General features: G+C 40.4%; 1 protein-coding gene across 2 annotated transcripts in view; it reads right to left on the reverse strand.

Moving 5' to 3' along the window:
- Positions 1 to 23,764, reverse strand: part of LOC148890265 (low-density lipoprotein receptor-related protein 1-like) — a 112,073-nt gene that overhangs the window by 68,095 nt on the left and 20,214 nt on the right. For both annotated transcript variants that reach the window (XM_089009518.1, XM_089009519.1), the window contains exons 3-6: positions 7,118 to 7,255; positions 3,770 to 3,889; positions 2,668 to 2,796; positions 2,315 to 2,578 (exon numbers count right to left, since the gene is read on the reverse strand). In XM_089009518.1, the coding sequence (XP_088865644.1) occupies positions 2,315 to 2,578; positions 2,668 to 2,796; positions 3,770 to 3,889; positions 7,118 to 7,255 (651 nt within the window). The remainder of the gene's footprint in view (positions 1 to 2,314; positions 2,579 to 2,667; positions 2,797 to 3,769; positions 3,890 to 7,117; positions 7,256 to 23,764) is intronic.

The following is a 23,764-nucleotide window of genomic DNA, read 5'->3' on the forward strand; positions in this document are numbered from 1 at the left end:
TATGTTCGGACAGAGATGCCGTCAATTAGATTTTCTATTGCGCGCAAGCTCGTTTACGATTGGCTGTATAGAGTATGTGGGCGGCAAGGAAATCCCTCTTCCCAGCGATGCATAACAAAAAGTAACAGCTGCTGGCACATCATTCAGTAATAACGTGCAAGAAGCTTCAGTAATGGCTTACTGAAGACATAAGGATATATGTCGTCGTACTACAGTAGGTGTGAATTTATTTGACAACTGTTAGAGTGTCTGTGTTTTATACTTCCCCGTTCAGTGTTTGACTTAAACATACATTCCATGCTAAATATAGCACCGTAGCAACTTACGAACAAATTCACCTTACAAACGACTGCTAAGGAACGTATTTCGTTCGTAAGGTGGGATGTGTCTGTATACTAAATGTGAAAATGTTTTCTAAATTTAGACAAACTGACAAAAATCAACTATGCAGAGTTAAATGCTGTCTTGTGTCTTGGAAATCTACTAAGAGTTGATTTTTGCATATGTGCCCGCATCTAATTATGTTTATAGTATGCATGTTGAGAAATGCTAGGGTGGTATGGCTTGTTTACGCCTGATATTAAAATCCAAGCAGTAGCAGCAGTGGCACATGGCAAGGAGACTAAGAATATTAAATCAGACTTAAACTTCTGATCTAATTAATCACACAGGCAGATTTCCGATTTCTACTAGCCGGTTTCCAGATACGAAATTGGCAGAAAACAAAACTTGTCGAAAGGCCACTGCAATTTTATTTAAACATTTTGGTCTCCATGTATTATTCAAGACCAAGCCTGCTTTATGCCTGACCTGCATGATTGTTTGATGCATGATGATTATTACTCTGTACAATCTTGTTGCTTTGTATGTGCCACAAAAGAAATAGTGTGATTGTTTTTCTCAGAGGGTCTATTTTTCTAAATCGCTGAGTATGAAAATAAAATATGTTATGTATTCAATTTGTAAGTGATAATTGTACACTGGACGACCCAGGCCGCGTGAGAGTTATAAAAGACTCATAATTATATTGAATCATATATATCATATATCATGAATCATATATTGAATTATATTTCTTTCATAACTTTGCTGCTGTGAAATGTAAATTTCTCCACTGCGAGACTAATAAAGGCAAATCCAATCCAATCCAATCCAATGTGAGTTGGGATAGTTGTTTGCCTATCTGTGCAATGTTTAGCTTCCCCGCCTTTCACCCAAAGTCAGCTGGGAAAAGCTCCAGTTTACCCTCAATCCTAATGAAAATATTGTGGAATTAAGTGATGGGTGGAGAAATTTGCGATTGCTGACGATAGTACGCAACTTCCTTGCTAAGTGTAGAAAAATGAAAGTTCCATGGACATTTTTTTTTTTCCAAGTATCCCGACTCATGATCAATATTTTTTGCGTGACATGTCTTGTTTTGCTTTTGATCAATTGTACGAAAAAAAATGACTTTTGCCTGGTGAGCCTAATGCTAAACACATTGCAAAATGGCAAGAACGGGCTAATGAACAGCATCTATGCTAGTGTTCTATCATTTTAAATGAAAATGATTTAAATACAAATTGTGTAGCAACACATGTAGACAGACAACACAACTATAAGCATATATATAACCTTCGCCCTGGGAAAAAACAAAACGTGCATCATGTCACAAATGCATGTACCATTGTGAAGTTTGAGAAATATGTAACACGATCAGCATTAGTTTGGATATATGATTTTTTTTTTGCAATCAGCATGATCTCTCTCTCTCTCTCTCATCTCATTTTCCATAGCGCTTATTCCTCATTAGGGTCGCGGGGGTTGCTGGAGCCTATCTCAGCTGTCTTCGGGCACGAGGCAGGGGACACCCTGAATTGGTTGCCAGCCAATCGCAGGGCACACAAAGACATACAACAGTCACTCTCACACTCACACCTCGGGACAATTTGGAGTGGTCAATCTGCCTGCCATGCATGTTTTTGGAGTGTGGGAGGAAACCGGAGGACCCGGAGAAAACCCACGCGGGTCCGGGGAGAACATGCAAACTCCACACAGGGAGGCCGGACCGGGACGCGAACCGGCGACCTCTGCACTGTGCAGCCGGTGTGCTAACCACTCGACTACCGGGCCGCGCAATCAGCATGATGTATATTTAAAATTGTTCGATCTGGCCATGTAATTGTTCAGTAATTCAGATTTAAAATCCTCCTGCAGTGCCGTGTTTAAAACAGTGCTTATATGTTAACACGCACTCTTGCTATGATTGCTTTCTCAGATATCACTTGAATGAATATCTTGAATAAAACACTCGCTCTTGGGCTATACTCACGATGCAAGCTGAGAGAGATGTTGATGACTCTTTCCTCTGTGAAGCTCTTTAGATTGGGAATCTTGGCACATTTGAGGTGCGTGGATGAGGGGGATTCTCCCACATGGATCCAGCAGACCATTTCCTCAGCGTACAGGAAGTCCATGGCTGTGGTTTGCTTGGTGGTAGTGGACAGCAGACTGTGGACTGTGGTGCCGCTCAGAGAGGTGGCTTGGATGTTCTGGGAGTTGGCGATCAACAGCACGGGCAGACGGTCCACTGGGACTGGGCAGAGCAAACATAAACACGAGACTCGGCATGAAGAGAATATTAAAACCGCCTTGGCCGAAGTGCCGCCGTCAGCCACTTTTTACCATTCTTGGCCTTGCAGGAGCGGTTGTCCGGTTGTGGCAAGTAGCCCTCCACGCAGGAGCAAGAATAAGAGCCTTCAGTGTTGGTACAGGACTGACTGCACGTCCCGTATATCTTGCATTCATCGAAATCTGAAAAACACACACACGTTTGAATCCATTCAGGGGCATTAAATATGTTTAACATGGCACATTTGCACATATTGTCTTGGATCCCGTAATTGCAGCTAATGAGAAGACGTGAGTACACACTGTGTTCCTAATTGCATAATTGTCAATCATATTTAATTGTTTTTTATTTGGGGGTGAGGGCACGAACAAATATAATTTTGAGCTCGCACATTGTTGTTTATTTATATTGACGTATTTCCGGTGTATAAGGCGCACCCAAAAGCCTTGATTTTCTTCAAAAGAGGACCCTGCGCCTTATATGAAGGTGCACCTTATATGTGAAGTCATATTGAGTCAAACGGGTCTCAAAATTACTGTGAGAAGCAAGCGAATGGATTTTCCCCTGTAGAAGAAGTAGTGCGTAACCCCAGCCTCTACTGTAGCACCTTATAATATGGTACTTTTATATATTCATACATTATATTTTGAAAACTTTTTTATTCATTAAAGGCACGGGTGTCAAAGTCATTTTTTTTATATTTTATATTTTTTTATATTACATATAGAGCACACAGCACAAGTCAAGAATAATGACTTTTATTGTGGTTGACATCCAAAAATATGAAATTTTGGCTCAGATTTTAGCAATCATCATGGAATTTAACAAGTTTGATTTGCTTTCGCGGGCCGAAAAAAATGATGTTGCGGGGCGGATTTGGCCCGCGGGCCTTGACTTTGACACCTGTGCATTAAAGGTGTGCCTTATAGTCCAGTGCGCCTTATCAATAGAAAATGTTTGGAAATACACTCTTCATTGGGGGTGCGCCTTATACTCCAGTGTGCCATATCCAACAGAAAATGTGTTACGTATGTTAATAATGACATCTACAAACATGGTGATCAACCAAAACTCTACAGTTCAGAGTACAGTCTCCCCCTAAGAACACGCTTGTTTTCAAGACATTTGCATGAACTCTGCATACATATAACTCACCTTTGCACATTTTTTCATCTGAGCCGATCTCAAAACCACTTTTACAGTAACAGGCGGGTCCCGCTGGAGTCACTGCACAATTATCCTGACAGCCCATGAGTGAGCAATTGGATATAAACTCTGTGGAGAGATTTAAAAAAAACAAAAGCGCAGATTTAACAAAGTCTCTATTGTGCAACAAGTGCAAACACAAACTGCGTGTAGCCTGGCAATACATATAATTTATGTGAGGACGAAAGTCTTTCGAGCATTTGTGGTGATGGCAAAGACACAATGGGTGTTTCAATTTGCACGACAATTCATTCGATGCACTGCAACTCAGGTTTAATCCATTCAACTGAGGAACAGAACACTTCAAGATGCCAGTATAGACATTTTGAGGAATATTTACAACTGAGCATATGTGCTGAAGTGTGCGAGTGTACGAGTGTGTGCGTATTTAGTGACTTATCGTCACAAAGTGACCAGGGAATCTCAAGTGACATTGCAGTCGCTGCAAATAATAGGTTGAAGAAAAAAAGAAGCGGCCCCAGCCTTTGCACGTTGTCCCCGGGCCTGTGTGGGTTTTCTCTGGTTCCCCCACTCCCATCCCAATTAAAAACAATGTGCAAAACCGTTTCATAAAAAAACTGTCCATAGTGCGATTATCAAGGAAGGCATATCGATGTGTGCATGTATGTATGTATGTATGTATGTATGTATGTATGTATGTATGTATGTATGTATGTATGTATGTATGTATGTATGTATGTATGTATGTGTATGTATGTATGTGTATGTATGTATGTATGTATGTATGTATGAGTGTGTGCGTGTATGTATGTATGTATGTATGTATGTATGTATGTATGTATGTATGTATGTATGTATGTATGTATGTATGTATGAGTGTGTGCGTGTATGTATGTATGTATGTATGTATGTATGTATGTATGTGTTTATTTATTTATGTGTTTATTTCTTTATTTACTATGCCCTGCACATATTTAAAAAGCAATGCATCAAAATGCGGAAGGATACAAATGGCACAAACACGCTAAAATCACACCTGCCAGCTGGCCATCTCAAGATAGAATCGCAACTATTAATCATAGCGGCTCATTTCTCTGCTTTCACGTACACACTGACAAATGGCACATAAACAAACACGCACACACATCTCTGTCTGATCTACCGGTCATAAGCGAATCATTTTGGCCAGAAAAAATGAAATCACATTGACATGCGCACTGTTGCAGCAATCGAGGGCGGAGCCTGGAAAAGAACTGCTTCTTCAAGGAACTATTTGACGAAAACAATTCCGTTGCCACATTATTACATAATAAAATAACTCATGCATTTGTCTTATTTCAGCAGTCTTTCGGGAAATTGAAGCCGATGCGGTCTCACTGGGAAAAAATGTCCAAAGACTACCTTCGCTAAGAATACACTGCGTCCAATGTTGATGCAATGCAGCGCGTCTGAAAAACGGACAACAAGGCGTACGCCAGTCCTGGTGGCGAGCATTGAAGGCTTGAAGGCACAGCTGCAGTTAAAGTTACAAATGTGGTGAGAGTTTTCCAAAACAAGCCTGAGCTCTAGACAACCCAGATTTGTTTAGTAAAGCGAGACAGGAAGCAATGTAAACAACCTCATCTGATGCATACCGCAAATAGCTGTGTCGAAGAAAATACAACAAAGCTCATTTTGTCAGTAGCGAACACGACAGCTAAAAATCATGTAATTTGGTAGTTTTGTAAATTGACAGCCATCTAAATATGCAGTAATATCAATTTTCACTTTTTTTTTACCATTAACTCAAAAAGAACATTCTAAACCTGTCCTTTCACATTATCACAAATTGGCTTTTTATTCAAAATGTTTTTTTCTCCCCCTGAACTCCATGTATCAATCTTTACAATTTCAGTTTGATTATTATTCCTGCTGCAGTGCATTTTTCTGAAGAGCAAAAGGCGACCTCATTAAAACAATGAATATAAATCATTTACAGGCATTGCAAAAATGGACAATTTTGGATTGGATTGGCCTTTATTAGTCTCGCAGTGGAGAAATTTACATTTCATTTCATTGGTTTCAGAAGACGTATTGTCTCTTATTAGAATTCACTGATGCTGGCAGGCTATGAGTCTAGACGTATCTTTTTTTTATTGTTTATGCATCAACTGTTTTTTGAGGAAAGAGAATCAAACTGGTGAGAACATGCAAACTCCACACAGGGAGGCCGTAGCTAGAATTGAACCCGGTACCTCTGCACTGTGTAGACGAAGCGCTAACTACTGGACCACCAGGCTGCCCGCATTACAAAATGTATTTACAAAAATTAATTATATTAAAGTGCCTACTTTGGATTGGATTGGATTAACCTTTATTGGTCTCGCAGTGGAGACATTTACATTTCATAGAGGCAAAGTTATGAAAGGAAGAGGAAAGGAAAGAAAGAAGTAGAAAACCAAAATACAGGAGCTGCTGGAAAGGCAGCCACTCTCACGGCACCATCTTGAAGTCAAAAGAACAAAAAAAAAACATAATATGACAATAGTGCATAATTAAATCTACATTTTTGTCATATATTTGGCTAGGAAGTTGCACACTGAAAAAAAAACGTGCGTTGAATCGCTTTATTTTTTGGTGTGTATGTGGCCCCCTTAGTAGCACTGATGAAAAATCGCCTCCATCCAACAATTAAATTGCCAATCCCTGAACGACTGACTCTGAAGCGCCCGCTGTAATTACAAAACATTTGCAGCATCTGTCGACACTAAATAGTTGCTAGTCTCAGATAATGTCAGATTACGAGGAGAAGAATATCCATCCTGGCTGCCGCTTTGATTGACAGTCGCTCAATTGGCCACCCATTAAAGGCAAGTCAAAGATGAAGACGACACATGCACAGAGACAATTTCGGTTTGTCAGTAGATGTTGACAGGGTCGATATTTTATCAGCGCAAACATTGCACATTGATTGGTTTGGGGCTCGCGCGTCCTTCTGTCGCTGTCTCGATAAAAACTTCTATCAGTGGGTGCGCGACACAGTTTTGATTGTGAGTCATGGGAGAAAAAGCCCCTAGCTTCATGTTGCAATCAAAGCCTTCATTTTTCTCATAAACATATCTACAGAACATCTGAACCCAGTGCACTCGGATATTCTCGCCCTGATGTGGGGAATAAATTTGCTTCCTCTATTTGACTGTTTTGGCACAGCGGAGAGATATCAAGGTTGGGAATGTGAAGATAAGTTGGTATTCATAACTGCACAAGTGGTATTATGAAAGAAGTGTCATAGCGCAGTGAGGACGAACGTGGCGAGTGAAGAATAAAAATAAAAAAAGCGGGGGGCGGGGGTGATACCTCTGCAGTGAGGTCCCTCATCCCAGCCGTCGGTACAGTCTGGGGCCCCGTTGCACAGTTTGCTCATATGGATGCACAGCTCGGTCCCCCCACACTGGTACTCATTAGGCGGGCATTTTAACACAGCGCTGTGAGGGCCTGAGGGAGACAAACACAAATGTGGTCAACTCAAAAGGTTATCAGCAAATGGTAATAATCACTAGATATGTACAGTACACCAATGAGTCGCCCCACAAGGATCACATGAGAAGCTTCCGTCCCCCTTCTAAAAAGAGCTCGGCACTGGCATTGTGATTTTGTCTGAATATTGTACACGTGGTCATTCAAACATGTCAGCACTCACCAACATTTATAGAATGTTGTGAATGTATTTTCAGTTTTGTATAATTAGTAAGAAACTGCAAGTCTGAACTTCAATGAATATCTTTAATTTTGAACAATCGCATCGGATTAAAGGTATATTGTGCATATTTCAGAAGTGCCAGTAAATTGGTGTTATTATGCATTTATCAGTACCCAAGATGAGTCTCTCAGTTTCAAAAAAGAATGGCGACTCCTGCTCGATAAACCCGGTGTGGCATAAAGAGAATTAATTTGATTATGGAGTTTAATAGTGATTCAAACTGTCGATTCTGAATTAATTGAGGTCCTACCTCCCATCCTGCTCTGGCCAACATAATTGCATTTTGATGGCATAGGCTTTGAAACGAGAGTTGAAATCAATTTGTCATTTCAAAAGAAACAAGCAGTCAATTAAATTACCCTTGTGTCTTATTGGGGATATGAAACGTTAGATCAATGCTTCTCCCTCTCCTCTTTCCAAACACATGAAATATAGAATGGCAGCGGCATTGTAACATTTGTGTTACCTCTGATGATTAAATTAATTGCTTCTAGAATAAATTTCTGAACTCCAAAATGTCGAGATGCATTTTCCGTGTAAATGCCCCAATGCCCCGAAAATTCAGATAAAAATGAAAATTCCTAAATGATTCCATATGGAACAAATTCAAATCAATCATTGCACAATAAATTTGAATTCTGTATAATGTAAACAATAAAGAATGAAGAATCACTGTGCCCTCGCCATTTTTTTGCCCTCCTTAGTTTATATTCTCAAGTGTTTGTTCCCCGGCGTTTTTTAAATCCCTAGGGATATTTATATATCCCTAGGGATATATAAATGGGGCCGATACGACCAGTCAGACTTTAGTTCGCTGACGAAGCCTCTTGGATAGGAGGCGAAACGTCCGAAACCTTCACTTTTGTACAGATGACGGCTGAAGAAACCTTCTCATCGATGGACCACTCCTGTACGACTGAGAGCTTACACAGACGTAAAGAACATATACAAGGATGTTTGCTTTTATCAGCTTTTAACAATCCTTCGTAAAAGCCTGAAGGAAAATCAGCATTGTGAGCGATCGCCTGACTTGTGAACACGTTTTCCAGGTGGTTCACGTTTGCTTCCCACTACCATGACACCCTATGGGGGTGCCACATCGACACGCATCATCAAACGCTGACACAGGAAGTGAAGTCCTTCTTAGCCAATGGGATGCCAGGATGATGATCGGTAATAGCCAATGGCAGAGCAGCACTTAGTATGTTACATTCAGGAAACTCGGAACAGTGACTGTAGCGGTCGGTAACAAAATGCATTTTTTTCTTGTTGAGACGTTTCGTAACTTGAAAACCTGAGCTGCGCCCAGGGCACGAAAGTAGCTCCCTTCTTCAGTGTTGCAGTTTACTGCATTCACTGTTGTAATGGCAGAGGACATATTTTCTGAATATGAATTCATTTATGGCAAGAAAGTTCATCATTTGTTTTTTTCTTGAATGAGTGTTTGCCTTGCACCATACTGCTTAGACTCTTCTTTTTTTCTTGTGTGGTATCCTGCATGATGGAGATTTGAACTCAGAAGTCCATTTTGACCTCAAAATAGTTCTTTTCTCTAAAATGGTCGACCTCAGCAGCACTCCATTATAAGAGGTTGTACTGAGACTCTCATTCCGTCGTGGGCATGACAGATTTCCCACAGCCTTAATGAAAAAGTGATGAGCCGTGCCAGCATTCTAGGCAGTCAAGCTTGATTCATATTTTATGAGACAATAAAGTAAGCACAAAAAAAGGATTGATTTGACTTTCTGGAATGTGTGCGAAAACGAGTTAAGATAGTGTGTTATTGTTATCAACCACATGTTTTTTGTATATTTAAGCAATTTTTATAGACAAATCCATTGTTCCCATTCTTTTTTTGTGCTTTAACTTTGTCAATAATAATAATGATAATACATTTCATTTACAAGAGCCTTTCAAATCACCCAGGGACACGTTACAATTAAAAGAACAATAAACAACAAAACAATAAAAACAAATAAAATGATAAATAATAAAAGACCTGATTAAATGTAGCCCAATTTGCAGCAAAGCCATAGACACCAAGTTACGAGTTTTTTTGGGGGGTGGGTCTTCTCTCTCGCTGACATACGCAATCCCACTTCGGTCATGGAGGAAATGTATCAGAACTACAAACACATTATCCGGGGTCAAAACAGACTTTTTGATGAATCAACAGCACGCACCCATCCACAGACTTCACACCCATAATAAGGATGCCAGTGCAGCAGTATGCAGGCATGTACAATATGGTGGTGTTTGCTGAGAGATATCTTTGGGATCACCATGGGAGAAAATATATCTCGAGTAAACACCAGTCTGGGCAGACTTTCTCAAATTCCTCAACGGACCTTGCAGCAAGAACCAAAGTGAATAGACAGCCACAATGAAAGCATGGACACTTTTTCAACAGTCATTTTTTTTCCCTGGATGAGGTTTAGTGCCTTGTGACTCTGATGAGTATTTTCATCCACAAAGGGACAAATGACTCAGCAAGAAGTATGTCCTCTTGGCCACCATTTTGTGCAGCTTCTCCCAATGACTGTCACAGACTTTCCAAGTAGAAGGGCTGTGCAACATGATTGATGAACAAAAAATAAAAGGTGCAAATTATTGTTTACTCATCATAGCAACTTATTTATGAAGTGAGTTCAGTAAAATCACTTTTTAAGAATGAGAATAGGCATTTTAAATCCTATCATGTATTAATACTCTGTTTGTAAAATGGGAATTCACAACAATAAATCTCTCTCTCTCTAGCTTTGTCTCTTTCAGGCCCAATAAAACATTTCCACAATACAGCTGCAATTTCCATCATAGACAAGTTGATATTATACTCCCCACCAAAAAATGTGGTGGGGTCACTTTGAATGAACCGCAATATAGCAAAATGGATTAACAACACAAAATGGCAAATGCTCTTACTTTGGATCGGTAATGCAGAAATAAAGCATCCTGCCAAAGCATTATCTTCTATGAAGAAATGCAGTCGGAAAACTAAACGTATCACATTTGTTTGTGGTGACAGCAAGCTGCAAAGAAAACACGTTGGAAAGTGACTTCACAGGGCGCGCCACACAAATACACGTGGTGGTATGTTAACACCATCGTATCAGGGTGACGTGTGACGTTCTCCTCCGTGCTGGCCCTCCGATCGCTAAACTGCCGATTTAACACGGGACAACAAAGGCCCCCATTCTGGATTAATACATTTTATAAAGAATCGGGAGCCATAATACCGGCAGGCTCTGGCCTTGCCATCAAACATCTGACCCAAGTCTACTCATGTTTGGCCAAAGGATTAAATATGAGGTAAAATCAAACACAATGTGTCGATTAGTTTGGCTAGGATCCCTTATACCTCGAGAAACCAACCTAGAGGATGGTTTGTTTGTTTTTAAGCTTTAACTCATTCACTGCCACACAATGTGCAAAAATGTGTCCACTCCAGTGCCAGGGTTTTTGTCATTTTAACTCAAGTTGCAGGACCCATAGAATATTGAGTTTTAGGACTACATAAACATTCAACTCAGCGCAAGAAACCGTAGAAAGTATTATAAAGCAATCAGAAAAACAGAAGCGATAAAAGCCAAACTTTTGCTTAATACGAATTGCTCCCCATATGGCGCAAAATGACCAAAAAGAAGTGCAGAACATAACAAGGCCATTGCAATCAGACATTTGGAAAAGGACTGAAGAAAACCTCAATGAAGACTCATTTTTCAGAGGCCATATGGAATTAATTTTTCCTGCCACATGTGTTACGTTGAAATAAATGTGCGTTTAATTACCGAAGTAAGAAAACAATTGAAGTGATGGAAAAAGGAAAGAGAAAGAATAGGGAAGCCTCACAGGGGCTAATTGAACACCTCATTCATAGGAAGCGCTCCAAAGTCCCACAAAGGTCCATTCTCTTGTAAACTGGCAGCAGATAGTTGGGCTGCGATGCAAATGGTTGCTAATTTAAAGCAAACGTGGACTTTTTTTTAAAATATTCCTTTCTGGTGGTGAAGGAAGGTTATTTGGCAGAAATGCGGTTGTCATGAATTGATTCATACAGTGAGTCCTCAACTTACAAACTTTTTGTCTTACAAACGTTAAATGTATGAAAATTAAACCTTATAATAAGCACTATTTCCATAATACACACCCACCATGGCTGGCGGAGTGATCTTCGGCGGAAGCCCACGACCGAACAGCACCAGAGGTTAAGTTACCAACAGTCCTTATGGAAGGTGACTCTTCTTCCATAAGCCATCAACGACCAACAAAAAGGTAAATAAAACTTTATTTTACAGCACAGTTTATTTCTTTAATTACAGTCCTCATGTAATGTGCCTCTCTTAACAAACAGCAATTCCCTTTGACCTTCGACCTCCAATGCCATTCCATCAAGCCATAAATGACCATCACAAATATAAATAAAGTGACTTTATGATACTATGCAGTGTATTTCTTTCATTACAATACAATAGCACATTTATTATACATAGAATAAGGTATGTTGTGTGTAGTTTTAAGGCTTATTTAGTTGAAAAGTATATTTTATGGAAACCCGGGAACGGATTATTCCCATTTTAATGGTTTCCTATGGGATTTTTTTTTTAGATACACACTTTTCGCCTTACACACTCTGTCTGGGAACCAATTAAGTTCGTAAGTTGAGGTCTCACTGTATTTTCCGATGGATGACCAAAAATTCTTGGAAAAGCCTTTGCATTTTGTCAAAAATGTCACAAAAACTTTCATGAGAAAATGGAATGTCCAAAGGTTTATGATGTCGGTCGACATGCAAGGTATTCGAATTTCCAAACATGTTTTTATGGTTTGATCATTAACTCATTGACTGCCAGACGTGCAAAAATATGTCCACTCCAGTGCCAGGGTTTTTGTCATTGTCACTCGAATTCCAGGACCCACAGAATATTGAGTTTTAGGACTCAATAATGTAAACATTCAACATTCAATACAACATAAACCTTTGACTCTCTTCTTTCATCACAAAAAAAGAGTTAATTCCTAACTTACATGAGTTATATGAGTTTGAAATTAGGGCGGCTATCCAAAATACAATGCAAAACATACATATTGGTTTATATAGCGCTTAAACAACAGCTGAACCTGGAACAAAGCTCTAAAATGAAAAAAAGGGAAATGCTGCCCCTTATGGAAAGAAAAACATTGCCAGAGAATCTGCCCATCACTTTATCGGCACCCCAGCAAGAAAAAACAAAACCCGAACTCATTCGGGAATGGTGCTCTATGTTGGCTGAATTATTTTTCAAAATTGTATAAAAAAAATAAGTAAATGCTATTTTCATTCGTGAATGGCAGCAAATGAGTTAATAATAGAACAAATCGTATTCTCTGATGAAACCATTTCAACTATATCATCTTTAGTAAAGTTCAGTGACGTAATGACGTAATATATTCTGCAGTCAGAACTTTAGACGATGACCAATTTGGGTGCCATGGTGTGTATGTGTGACTGCATTTGGAGATGCTTGTGCTGCAGTCCGATAGGACAAAGACAAAAAGTTCCACTGAGGAGCAAGGACGTGCATGGAAGCGAGGTGGAAAAGGCTCCAAATGTTCGCAGGAAATGAGGTGATTGCTCCATGAAGTTGTCGAGCTGATGCAGTGTCAATGACGCGTGTAAAAAATAATAACAATCATGAATCACCTGTCTGGCGAATTTATCGGTGAACTATCATCACAAATGTCCACTAAATATTTAAGCTGGGATCATATAAAACTGTCATATCAACATATTTACAAAATATAATGTTCAACTATCCACATGCAAAGAGAATCATGATGGATTCATTCAACCACTGCCCCCCCCCCCAACCACCTCCACGGGCACAGCACATACTTGAAGTGATTTATGGATTTGTCAAAAGCGTTGATGTGTTGCTAATGTATTACGTTGATTGCAGAAACAAAAGTAGTTGAGAAAGCAGACTTTCAAATAAGCTCCGCAAATATATTATATTCACATTTTAAGTGCAATTATTGAAAACAGTGCCTGAGCCTGTTTGATTGAGACTTTTTTTCTTTATCCAAGACACGTTATTTGTTGTTCTACATTTTAGTGGCAATTGTGCAGAGTAAAAAGTTATTTGCTCTTAAAAAGATACTTCATTTCAGATACTTGCTCCATCATTATATCAGCAGCCCCCGCTAAAAAAGCTATCAAGTATATCGTTTATCATTGCAGTTTCTTGTAAAGTAGATTGTTTTATTTGTTTAGTAGTTTTTTATGTGTTCTGAAACCATCAGATATATTGTGGAAATAGCTGCGAATGACAAAATGATTATATTGATTGACAATTTCTTCAATCTTAAATCCTGATATGTTCCCAAGTGATAAACAAAGCTGACACAGAGCACTTCAAGCACCAATACTTTGAGTACGTTGCCTGTCTCTAGCAATTTTGAATGTGATAATACATTTCATGACTCAATTGTTAATAATTTATTAATATTACCCAGAAAGACTGGTGGTAGTTTTGTACTTAGAATAAAAAAAAAACGGTGCCATTCCATGAGATGGAGCAGAAAACAAGGGTGCACTTAAATTTGGGGAAATAAAAGGCTTGGCACACCGGTGTGACCATCGCAAAATAAATAAATATATAATCATTTACATGTAATGGACCAAAGGGTATTAAAAAAACGAGATTGGATTTCTCCCCCAAGTCACTATATTGTAAATCACTATAATATGATGCACAATTTGAAAAAGGTGGGATTATATTTTTGTAATGGGCGGCCCGGTAGTCGAGTGGTTAGCACACTGGCTTCACAGTGCAGAGGTCGCCGGTTCGCGTCCCGGTCCGGCCTCCCTGTGTGGAGTTTGCATGTTCTCCCCGGACCCGCATGGGTTTTCTCCGGGTCCTCCGGTTTCCTCCCACACTCCAAAAACATGCATGGCAGGCAGATTGACCATTCCAAATTGTCCCTAGGTGTGAGTGTGAGAGTGACTGTTGTATGTCTTTGTGTGCCCTGCGATTGGCTGGCAACCAATTCAGGGTGTCCCCCGCCTCGTGCCCGAAGACAGCTGAGATAGGCTCCAGCAACCCCCGCGACCCTAATGAGGAATAAGCGGTACGGAAAATGAGATGAGATGAGATATTTTTGTAATATGGATTTGACTATTCACTTAAAATAACTGGCAAATAAAAGTGAAATGAAAGTTATCCCTAAACAAAGGGAAGGTGTGTTAAAGTGCAATGTATAAACCAAAAAGTTAAATACAATTAGCAATGTTTCTTTCACGAACCCCAAGAGAGAGGTTGTGCGCAACTTGTGGTACTCGTATGCCCTTGCTTTATTTTATGTATTTTTTAACGCAATATTTGATGTGTATATTTCCTCCAAAATAATCTTCTACGTGGGGGATTCCACAGTACTCCAACTCATTGTGCTTGTCCCACAGATTTCTTTAACGCTTTAAAGGTCAACCGACATCACTTTTTTGTTTTTTAACTGACATCAGAAAAACGTTTTATAGCATCTAAAATACCCAAAACACACAGTATGATATTTTTATTCAAATGCAAAACACCAATAAAAATGACTTAAAGTGTCCAAAATCTGCAAAAAATTGAGCTGCCAATTGGGCATTTTCAGAAAGTCCCGCCCCCAGTTCGTGACGTCACAGCAAGACGTCTTGCATTGCTGCAAAATCAAAACAATGGCTTTAGATTCGGAGAATATGCTTTCTTATTACACATCCAGTGATGAATATGATTCAAATAGTTCTGAAGAGGAAAGCATACATGTTTGCAATCGATTAAAGAATGTATTCCGTGCCATTATGAGGCAACATTGAGGGGAGATGTCTCAACGAAAAAGAGGCACGAAATGGCGACCTCCTGTGGCCACCTCCGTTTCCACAGGCTAATAAATTCCTAATATGGAGCTTGGACGCCCTCTTCTGGCGGCTTTTGGATGCAACACGGGGTACCCAGACCAAATAAGTACAGCAAAATACATTGACGTGATGAAAGGACCGCTACAATGTGTCTTTTTTTTCGGTCAGGGGCGTTCCTTTAGTGACGTCACGTACAGCCTCGTCACCAACTCAAAAACAAGACTTCCTGAATATTCAGCGCGAGTCTTAAAACGTAAAATATCGCTATATGCGGTGGAATCTTATTAAAATACGCTCAGTAGAAGTCATTTGAAGCCATTTTACAAATTACGGACACAACTTGTCTGGAGACGTCTGTTGTCCTTTAAATATCATGTCATGCTGATAAGCAAGTGCTCTATCTCACATTTCAGTCAAAGAAACTATTCTTCAATCAAAATGAAATGTGTAAGACTGCAGACACCTTGTACGCGTCGGGTTTGAGGTCGGTGCACAAAGCGGTGGTCACATGCTCTGGTGATCAGTGTGACGGAGTCAGGCCACGCGAAATAAAGCCATTGTTTGATCGCTTAAGTCGACTGTGGCCGCATACAAAATCACACTGAGCTGCTGTGTTGTAAGCGGTGTCATGTGCAAACCTAGATCGGAACAGTGGTATGGCCACATGAGGAGAAACCTGGGGGTGGTAGGGCCATGGGACGAGATGAAGGGGGCGGGTGATTGATTACTACAAGCGCATACGTTCAATTCCAGTCTAGGATCTCGTCAGCTCAGCGTAATCTACGGGGCTAGGGGAGGCTTTCCCCAAATTTAAATTAATATTTATGGCCAGGAATCCTCTCAAATATTAAAAACCCTTTGTTATTCTCAGTCAGTCATGCCTTATAGACTTTGCAAGTCACCACAATGGATAGATTGTGTGCATCTTAGAGGGTGACACAGGAGTGGATTTTCACTCCTCTCCCATTCCCACAGGAATAAAACCTAGTACTGTTCTATCACAGACTATCATAAAAAGTAAATCCTGATTTATCCCGGTGAAAACAACTCAAATCGTGACCAACCCCAAGTTTAGAAAGACTCTCACTCCCAATTTGGAGGTCAACTACAGTAAAGTCTCGTTATATCGATATCGGTAATATCGATAGTACCGCTTATTACGATACTATTTCTATGAACGCAAGGAGAAAATTACATGCGCGCAGGGTCGGATATATCGATAGTCCGGTTATATCGATATTTTTTCCGACTCCCGACAATATTGATATGAAAAAAATGTGTTCACTCTATTGCCAGGGTTTTTGTCATTGTCACTTGAATTCCAGGACCCACAGAATATTGAGTTTTAGGACTACATAAACATTCAATAAAGCGTTAGAAACCTTAGACTCTCATCTTTCATCTAAAATAAATAGTGAATTCTTAAATTATATGGGTCTGGAGTTATATGAGCTTAAAATGAGGGCAGCTGTCCAAAATAAAAATCAATACATACATCTTGGCTTTAACAACAGCTGAGGCTGGAACAAAGCGCTAACATAGAAAAAAGGGAAATGCTGCCCCTTGTGGAAAAGAAAAAAACATTGCCAGAGGTTATGGCCAGCGCTGTATTGGTACCCAAGCATGAAAAAAACAAAACCTGAAGAAATTTGGGAATGGCACTCTACGTCGGCTGAATTATTTTTCAAAATTTAATTTAAAAAAAGTAACTGCTCTTTCAAGTCAACTTAATCATACAGTTTAAGGTTCTTATTTCATCCTGAAATGTACGTCATTTTAAAATCTAGGCTCACGAAAGGAGGAAGTAACTAATGAGTCACTTCAGTTCTCAAGGTCTCTCCTCACCGTGAGCAGATTTCACACTCATTTTCCAAAATATGACCATTTCAATTGAAAATGAGACGACTCCTTCCAACCGCGAGAGCATTTTATCAGTCACTGGTTATATTTTTCAGATGCCACCCTTCCACCACCACCCACACGTTATACCTGACAGTGATGTAACCGTGCTCGCCATGGCAACAAGTGTCACTGGATTCTCGAAAAAAAATGAATTACAAAGGGACATTTCCCAACTGGATACTTGAACGACCATTTCCACACATTATGGGTCATCCAATAAAACCCTTGCACTTTTCACAGATGTCAGCCAACGAGATGACCATGAATAATTGAATGCGCTGATCCGTAAATATCGTTCATAAATAAATAGTGTTGCACCACTTTAATGCCATCAGCCTTTAAAGACATGGAAAAAAAAAGAGTTGTTTTTTTTCTGGCCACGCAAGCCCATCACTGACCAGCTGGCACTGTCTGGTTGTGATGCCAATGTCCTGGATGATGGCCCTAAATTCTGACCGGGAGACCTTATGAGACCGTTTGAAAAGCCTCCACCATCTGTGCTGCCAATTTAAAAAAAAAAAAAAAACAAAAAAACTCGATACAATGGAGATAAAATAACCGAAACACATCAAAGATTCAAAGAAGCTGTGAAAGGAGACAATACATCTGGAATATTGAGTCATTGTTTGTCTGTTTGTTGGAGACATACAAAATGTGCTAGACGACTTCCAGGCGGGGTGTTTCAAACCAACAGCAAATTACAAGTTTCCCTTCAGTACAGGCTACAAAATCAACCAACACGTCTGCAAAGCGAACCTGAGGCGTTTTCTTCATTCGGAGAAGAGGCGAGAGCTTCGAATCTTTTTCATTATCAACCTATTCAAAATGCCCAAGATGCTGAATAAACTGTAAAGTACAGAACACTCAAACACTCAATTCAAACAACACAATTTAGGAGGTTGCACGACACAGTGAGTTTTATTTTTAATCACTTTGCTGAAATACGGTTTTACCATGAGGATACAGGATATTCTTGAAATCCAGACGTTCCCCGACTTACGACTATTCGAGTTACGAACAATGGTACATATGAACATTTTTACGGGTATGTCGAAAAATGTTCGGACAGAGATGCTGCAAGTTCGATTTTGTATTGCACGTCTTTTTCAGGCCGAGCTCGCTTACGATTGGCTGTGTAGAGTATGTGGGTGGGAAGGAAATCCCTGTTCCCATGTGACACTCCAGGAGGAAGTGATGCATAACAAAAAGTAATGGCTGCTAGCGTCGTATTACAGTAGGTGTGAATTTATTTTATGACTGTTAGAGCGTCTGTGTTTTATATTTCCCTGTTCAGTGTTTGACTTAAACATACATTCCATGCAAAATATAGCACTGAGGCAATTTACAAACAAATTCAACTTACGAACGGCCGCTCGGAACGTATATCGTTCATAAGGTGGGGAGCGTGTGTAACCTTATCTGATTAAAACTTTCATTTTTCACAATTTACCGGATGTCAATCCCTGCATGAGACCTTTTTTTCCACACTGCACTTTTTTGGATCGTTGGTTGCTTGCTGCTCGCCCTCCTGCTCTTCAATATCAGCACCACATTTGCAAGCCTTCATGGGGTTGGGGAGCTTGAGGCGGCTGGGGGGCTCCTGGGAGAGCTGGCAAGGTGACAAGCCAAACAGGAAACCCAAATCCAACTCTGTATAGCACAACAAAGTTCTCCAAATGCAGGAGCTCAACTTCTCCTTGGGAGGGGGTTGAAGGAGGGGGTCAAACCACTGAGCAAACACTTCACATGCAAAGGTAAACCAAATGTATTTATTCAAGACAAAATCACTAGCTATTCCAAGCAAATAAGCATACTGTATAATATTAGTGGAGGTTATGGAAGAGGGAAAAGTAAACAAACTCGACATTGGAATTCAGAGGTGATGTTTGAAGAAAAATTAGCATTTTTTTCTCCACGAAATGTTCAGTAGTACCATACCTAGTAATTCCTTTTTAATGCGGTAAGTAGTCTCAAGTGAGTATCAAATCGATTAAAGAATTTCACTGGGTTGTTGGAGCTGATGTGAGATTCTCGCCTAAGGACATTAAAAGGGAGTGGCTATCCGCAGGATTAGTCTGCCTGTCTCGTTTGAAGGTGGATGGATGGACAATTAAGATTTTTATTTGGGGAAAATGAAAAGATCTATTGCACACAATTTTTTGAAGCAAATATTTTTTAGAAACCCATGAGACATAAATCACTTCTTGCGATTGTCATCTATATATAAATAGCCATCATTTGTGTTTGCCCCAAAACCCACTTTTTGCTAATTCAAAACGTTTGGATTCTGAGCTTAGCTATTTTGATGTACAGAGACTCCACTACTTACAAACATTCGAGTTACGAACAATACGAACATTTTTGTAGTCACGTATGTAGTATTCTTTCCAGTTGTACATGTACATATCTTTATAGAGCATGTATTTTATTAAATCATTATTTTTCTGAAAAAAAACAATACAGGTTACTTATATAAGCCTTAAACATACATTCCATACAAAATATAGCACTGAATCAACTTACGAAAGAATTCACCTGACGACCGACCGTTTGGAAAGTACCTCATTCGTAAGTTGGGGAGTGTCTGCTCGAACATAGTATTTCAAAACTTTGGTTTTACAATGAGATTTATTTCCCTCATGAATAATTCCTTAAGTGTACTTCCGTTGCATAACTTGAGCGCCAAATGCTTTTGTATATCAAAATTTGTAAGCAAAAAGGGCAACCAACCTATTTGATATTCATTTGTGTTTACCTCAGAAATCGAATTTGTCACGTTTTGCGAGGTGGTGATGGCGGGTGCGGATCCCAAAAAGCAGGCAGGAGGGAGCAGGAGGTTGTTTGACAAATTGTATTAAAATAAAGGTCAGCAGGAACAAAATGTAAAACATCAAAATGATCTGAACAGAAAAAAGTATCAAAACAAAACCAAGTTTAAAAGTCCGCCAAGGTTAAACAAACACATGCACAGCAAACAACGCATGCGATTGCAGACAAAGCATGCCACAAACAATGAACCGACGCTGGATGGTCGTGCCGTGAGTCATTTTAAGTGTCACTGATTAAAATGACCAGCACCTGCGAGGCTGCAGGCAGGGCTGACGTCGCTACCCGTTGGTCGCCAATCCGAACGTGGCAGTCCGCCACTGATCGGGACGACCAGCACCTGTGCAGGTGCAGGCGGCGTTCGACAGCGCCACCCGTTGGTCGTTAACCAGATCATGACAGAATTAAAGTCTACAGACTTTAATTTTATTGTGGTGACGGACCTTTCGGATGACTAGGGGGTGAAGGAAAAACCACTGGAGGTCAGCTACTACTCTGGCATTTGGGGCCCTTCATGCCTAATTATCTACAACAGATGTGGAATGATAATGTCTTTTCGACAGCGTGATCTTCAACAGAACCAGGTGGCTGGCATACCATCCAAAATCCATGTTCATAACAGGTAAGGGGGGGGAGCAAGAGCAAACCAATGTCAAGCAGTTTGTCAAAGTACTGTCACATGGACGATTACGTCATCCCAAAAAAATCACGCCAGCAGCCCAAACCAGATGTGCAGTGTCGATGTTAAAGCCTTTACTTTATTATTTATGTTCATCTTGCACGCATGGCTGTCGCATGGCTGTATTCTAATCTCTGCTGTTGTCCCAGGCAGTCTCTTGTGTCCCTTTAGTGTGCCTCTGGCCTTCCTGAACACTGTCTGTGGGGAGCCCTGCTGGGATTACATAATGGTCTTTTTCTCCTGCCCCCTTCAATTTAAACCCCTGACACACTTTTCTTGGCTGAACACAGCCTGGGCCCTCTTGTCCTTCTTCAGGGGGGCAGCTTTGGCCAGACTTGTCTAAAAATGGCCTAGACTGGTGACTGACAGACTAGCACAGCGTTAAATATAGTGTGTTGAATATGCTGACATTTAGTCGTTGCTGCTGTTTGCCGAAGCACCACTGACAGTAACAAGAGGATGAAATAACCTAAATTTTAGAAATATGCTTTTAACTGCTGAACATGAGGAAATTTTGCCCGTGGTCATGTGTTTTACTCAACTGTGAGGACAAAGCGGATTGGAAAATAAATGGCAATGAGTAGTCCACATGAATGATATTCCACTCCAATGATGCAGGTGGCAGTACAGTGGAACCATCACATCTCAACAGCTCATTTTCACATTTTGTTGTTTTACAGCCTTACGCATGTTTGAATTAATAGTTTTACTACATTGAAGTAAAATGCAGGACAGTTTTTCGCCCTCCCCCTACACAGCTTCATAAGTTCGGCAGGTCACTGCCTGATAAGGCACAAGTCTAAGCAGTCGCTAAAGGACAAAAACCGATTTGCATCTCCGAACCGAACCAACCAACCAATTAACAAATGGCGATCAACACAGGTTAATGAAAGGCATGACCTAGCATAAATTATGTACGTCTGCGCGTGTATCCATACATCAATAGCACACCAGTGCAAACGGGTCAGAGAATCTGAGAGGTGTTCTTTCATGTCAAGGTCTTTGGCCATGATTAGCTATCTGGGCCTGCTGCTTCAAAGGAACAGCATCAATATCATACAGTTCACTTCTTTTGTCAATTCTGAGCGTCGTAACACCTGTGTGGGGTCAACTGTCGGGTATACGACACCCAATCGAAAAAACTCATTCTCCTCTGTCATTTCCTTCATGAAGTGATGCGAGGCAGATAGAAATATATTTTTTTTTTCTGTGACTGTATTGCAGATTACAACATTAGAAATTGGGCTTCTTGCAAGGGCTGTCAATATCCGAAAAGGCTAATTTCCGCTGAGGTACAAACAGACTGTAAAAGTGTCCTTATTACAGGCCACAGGCGGTGGAATGTCAGCATTTCACTCCTTATGCTTTCAAGGTCACCTTCCGTAAGACGTGGGAACACCACAGAACCAAAATAAACGCCTTACACTCAACCGTTGGAAAGTCACATGATGTAGCTTGGCTTATTGTTGATCAGGAGAGTGGATCTGTATAAAATCGACCGTTCAGTTTTTATTGTCCTCTGTCAGTATCCCTCTATCCCAGTCTGGCGCAGAAACCCGGGGTACAAAGAACAACATTGTGGGGAAAAGACAGCAGCTGCAGTGGACAGTGGCTGACTTCACTGGCAATGGCCACTGCACCGACAAGGGCCAATGTGAAACTGCATCCACGTAAGGAATCAATAAACCTTCCTTATGCATCATTGAACCAAAAACTTCCTCAAAAAAGGGCACCATGAAGGAACTTGACTTCACACTTGGGTCATGGAAATGCTTGTGAGTCAGAGACAGGCCTGTGAGGACAAAAGTATGATAATGGTAAAGAGGCGATGGTCGTCTGTAGTTCCAAAGATAACCACAATTACAGTCTTACTCGTATAACCTTAACTGAGTTCTGCTTTCAAAAAAATTATAAAATGATGTAAAACGCAATGCCCTTTTTGGTTCGCTTGGTAGCTGTGTTGCTCTCCACTTTTCTATAAAAAAAAAATCAAGCACTTGTTGTGGTCATGAGTCAACCTGAATTGGAATCATTTGCTGCTGCGAAATGTAAATTTCTCCACTGTGAGACTAATAAAGGGAAATCCAATCCAATCTATAAAACTCATGTTAGCTTACCATATTGTTGTTCCTTAACTCATCACATATCACAGTCTCCATTTCATGACTATTTTAACTTTTAATTATATATAAATAAAACAATTTAATGCAAAACAATTTAATGCAAAAACAACACTGTTTAAAAGCACCCACATGTTCCATCCATCACCACAGCTACCCCTCACACTATCCAACTGCCTGGTGTCAACCGTTGAGACCTTCAAGTTCCTGGGAATCACAGTCTCCCAGGACAAGTGGGAGGTCAACACCAACTCTATCCTGAAAAAGGCCCAACAGAGAATGTACTTCCTGAGGCTGCTGAAGAAGCATGGCCTGCCACAGGAGGTGCTGCAACATTTCTACACGGCTGTCATCGAATCCATCCTGTGTTCTTCCATCACCGTTTGGTTCGGGGCCGCCACAAAAATGGACAAAATCCGACTTCAACGGACAGTTAGGACGGCGGAAAAAATCATTGGCACCGCCCTACCCACTCTCGAGGACTTGCACACTGCAAGAATCCAAACTAGGGCGTGGAAAATCCTACTGGACCCTCCGCACCCTGCCCACCTCCTTTTCCAGCTACTCCCCTCAGGCAGGCGCTACCGATCCATGCGCACCAAATCCAGCAGACATTTAAACAGCTTCTTCCCCCAAGCCATTAACTCTTTGAACTCTTTCAACAGTAGCCAAAATGGAACTGTATAGTGCCACTCAGCAGTTTTTTTTACAACGATACTAGTGCAGCGTGTTCTACCGGAAACAAATTCCTTGTGTGTTCTACATACTTGGCAATAAAGATGATTCTGATTCTGATTCTGATGTTACAATGACCGCAAGTCCCCACTGGTATGTACGCCTT

The sequence above is a fragment of the Hippocampus bargibanti genome, linkage group LG12 (genome assembly GCF_051943395.1).
Source record: "Hippocampus bargibanti isolate YZ-2025 linkage group LG12, ASM5194339v1, whole genome shotgun sequence".
In the NCBI taxonomy this organism is placed as follows: Eukaryota; Metazoa; Chordata; class Actinopteri; order Syngnathiformes; family Syngnathidae; genus Hippocampus; species Hippocampus bargibanti.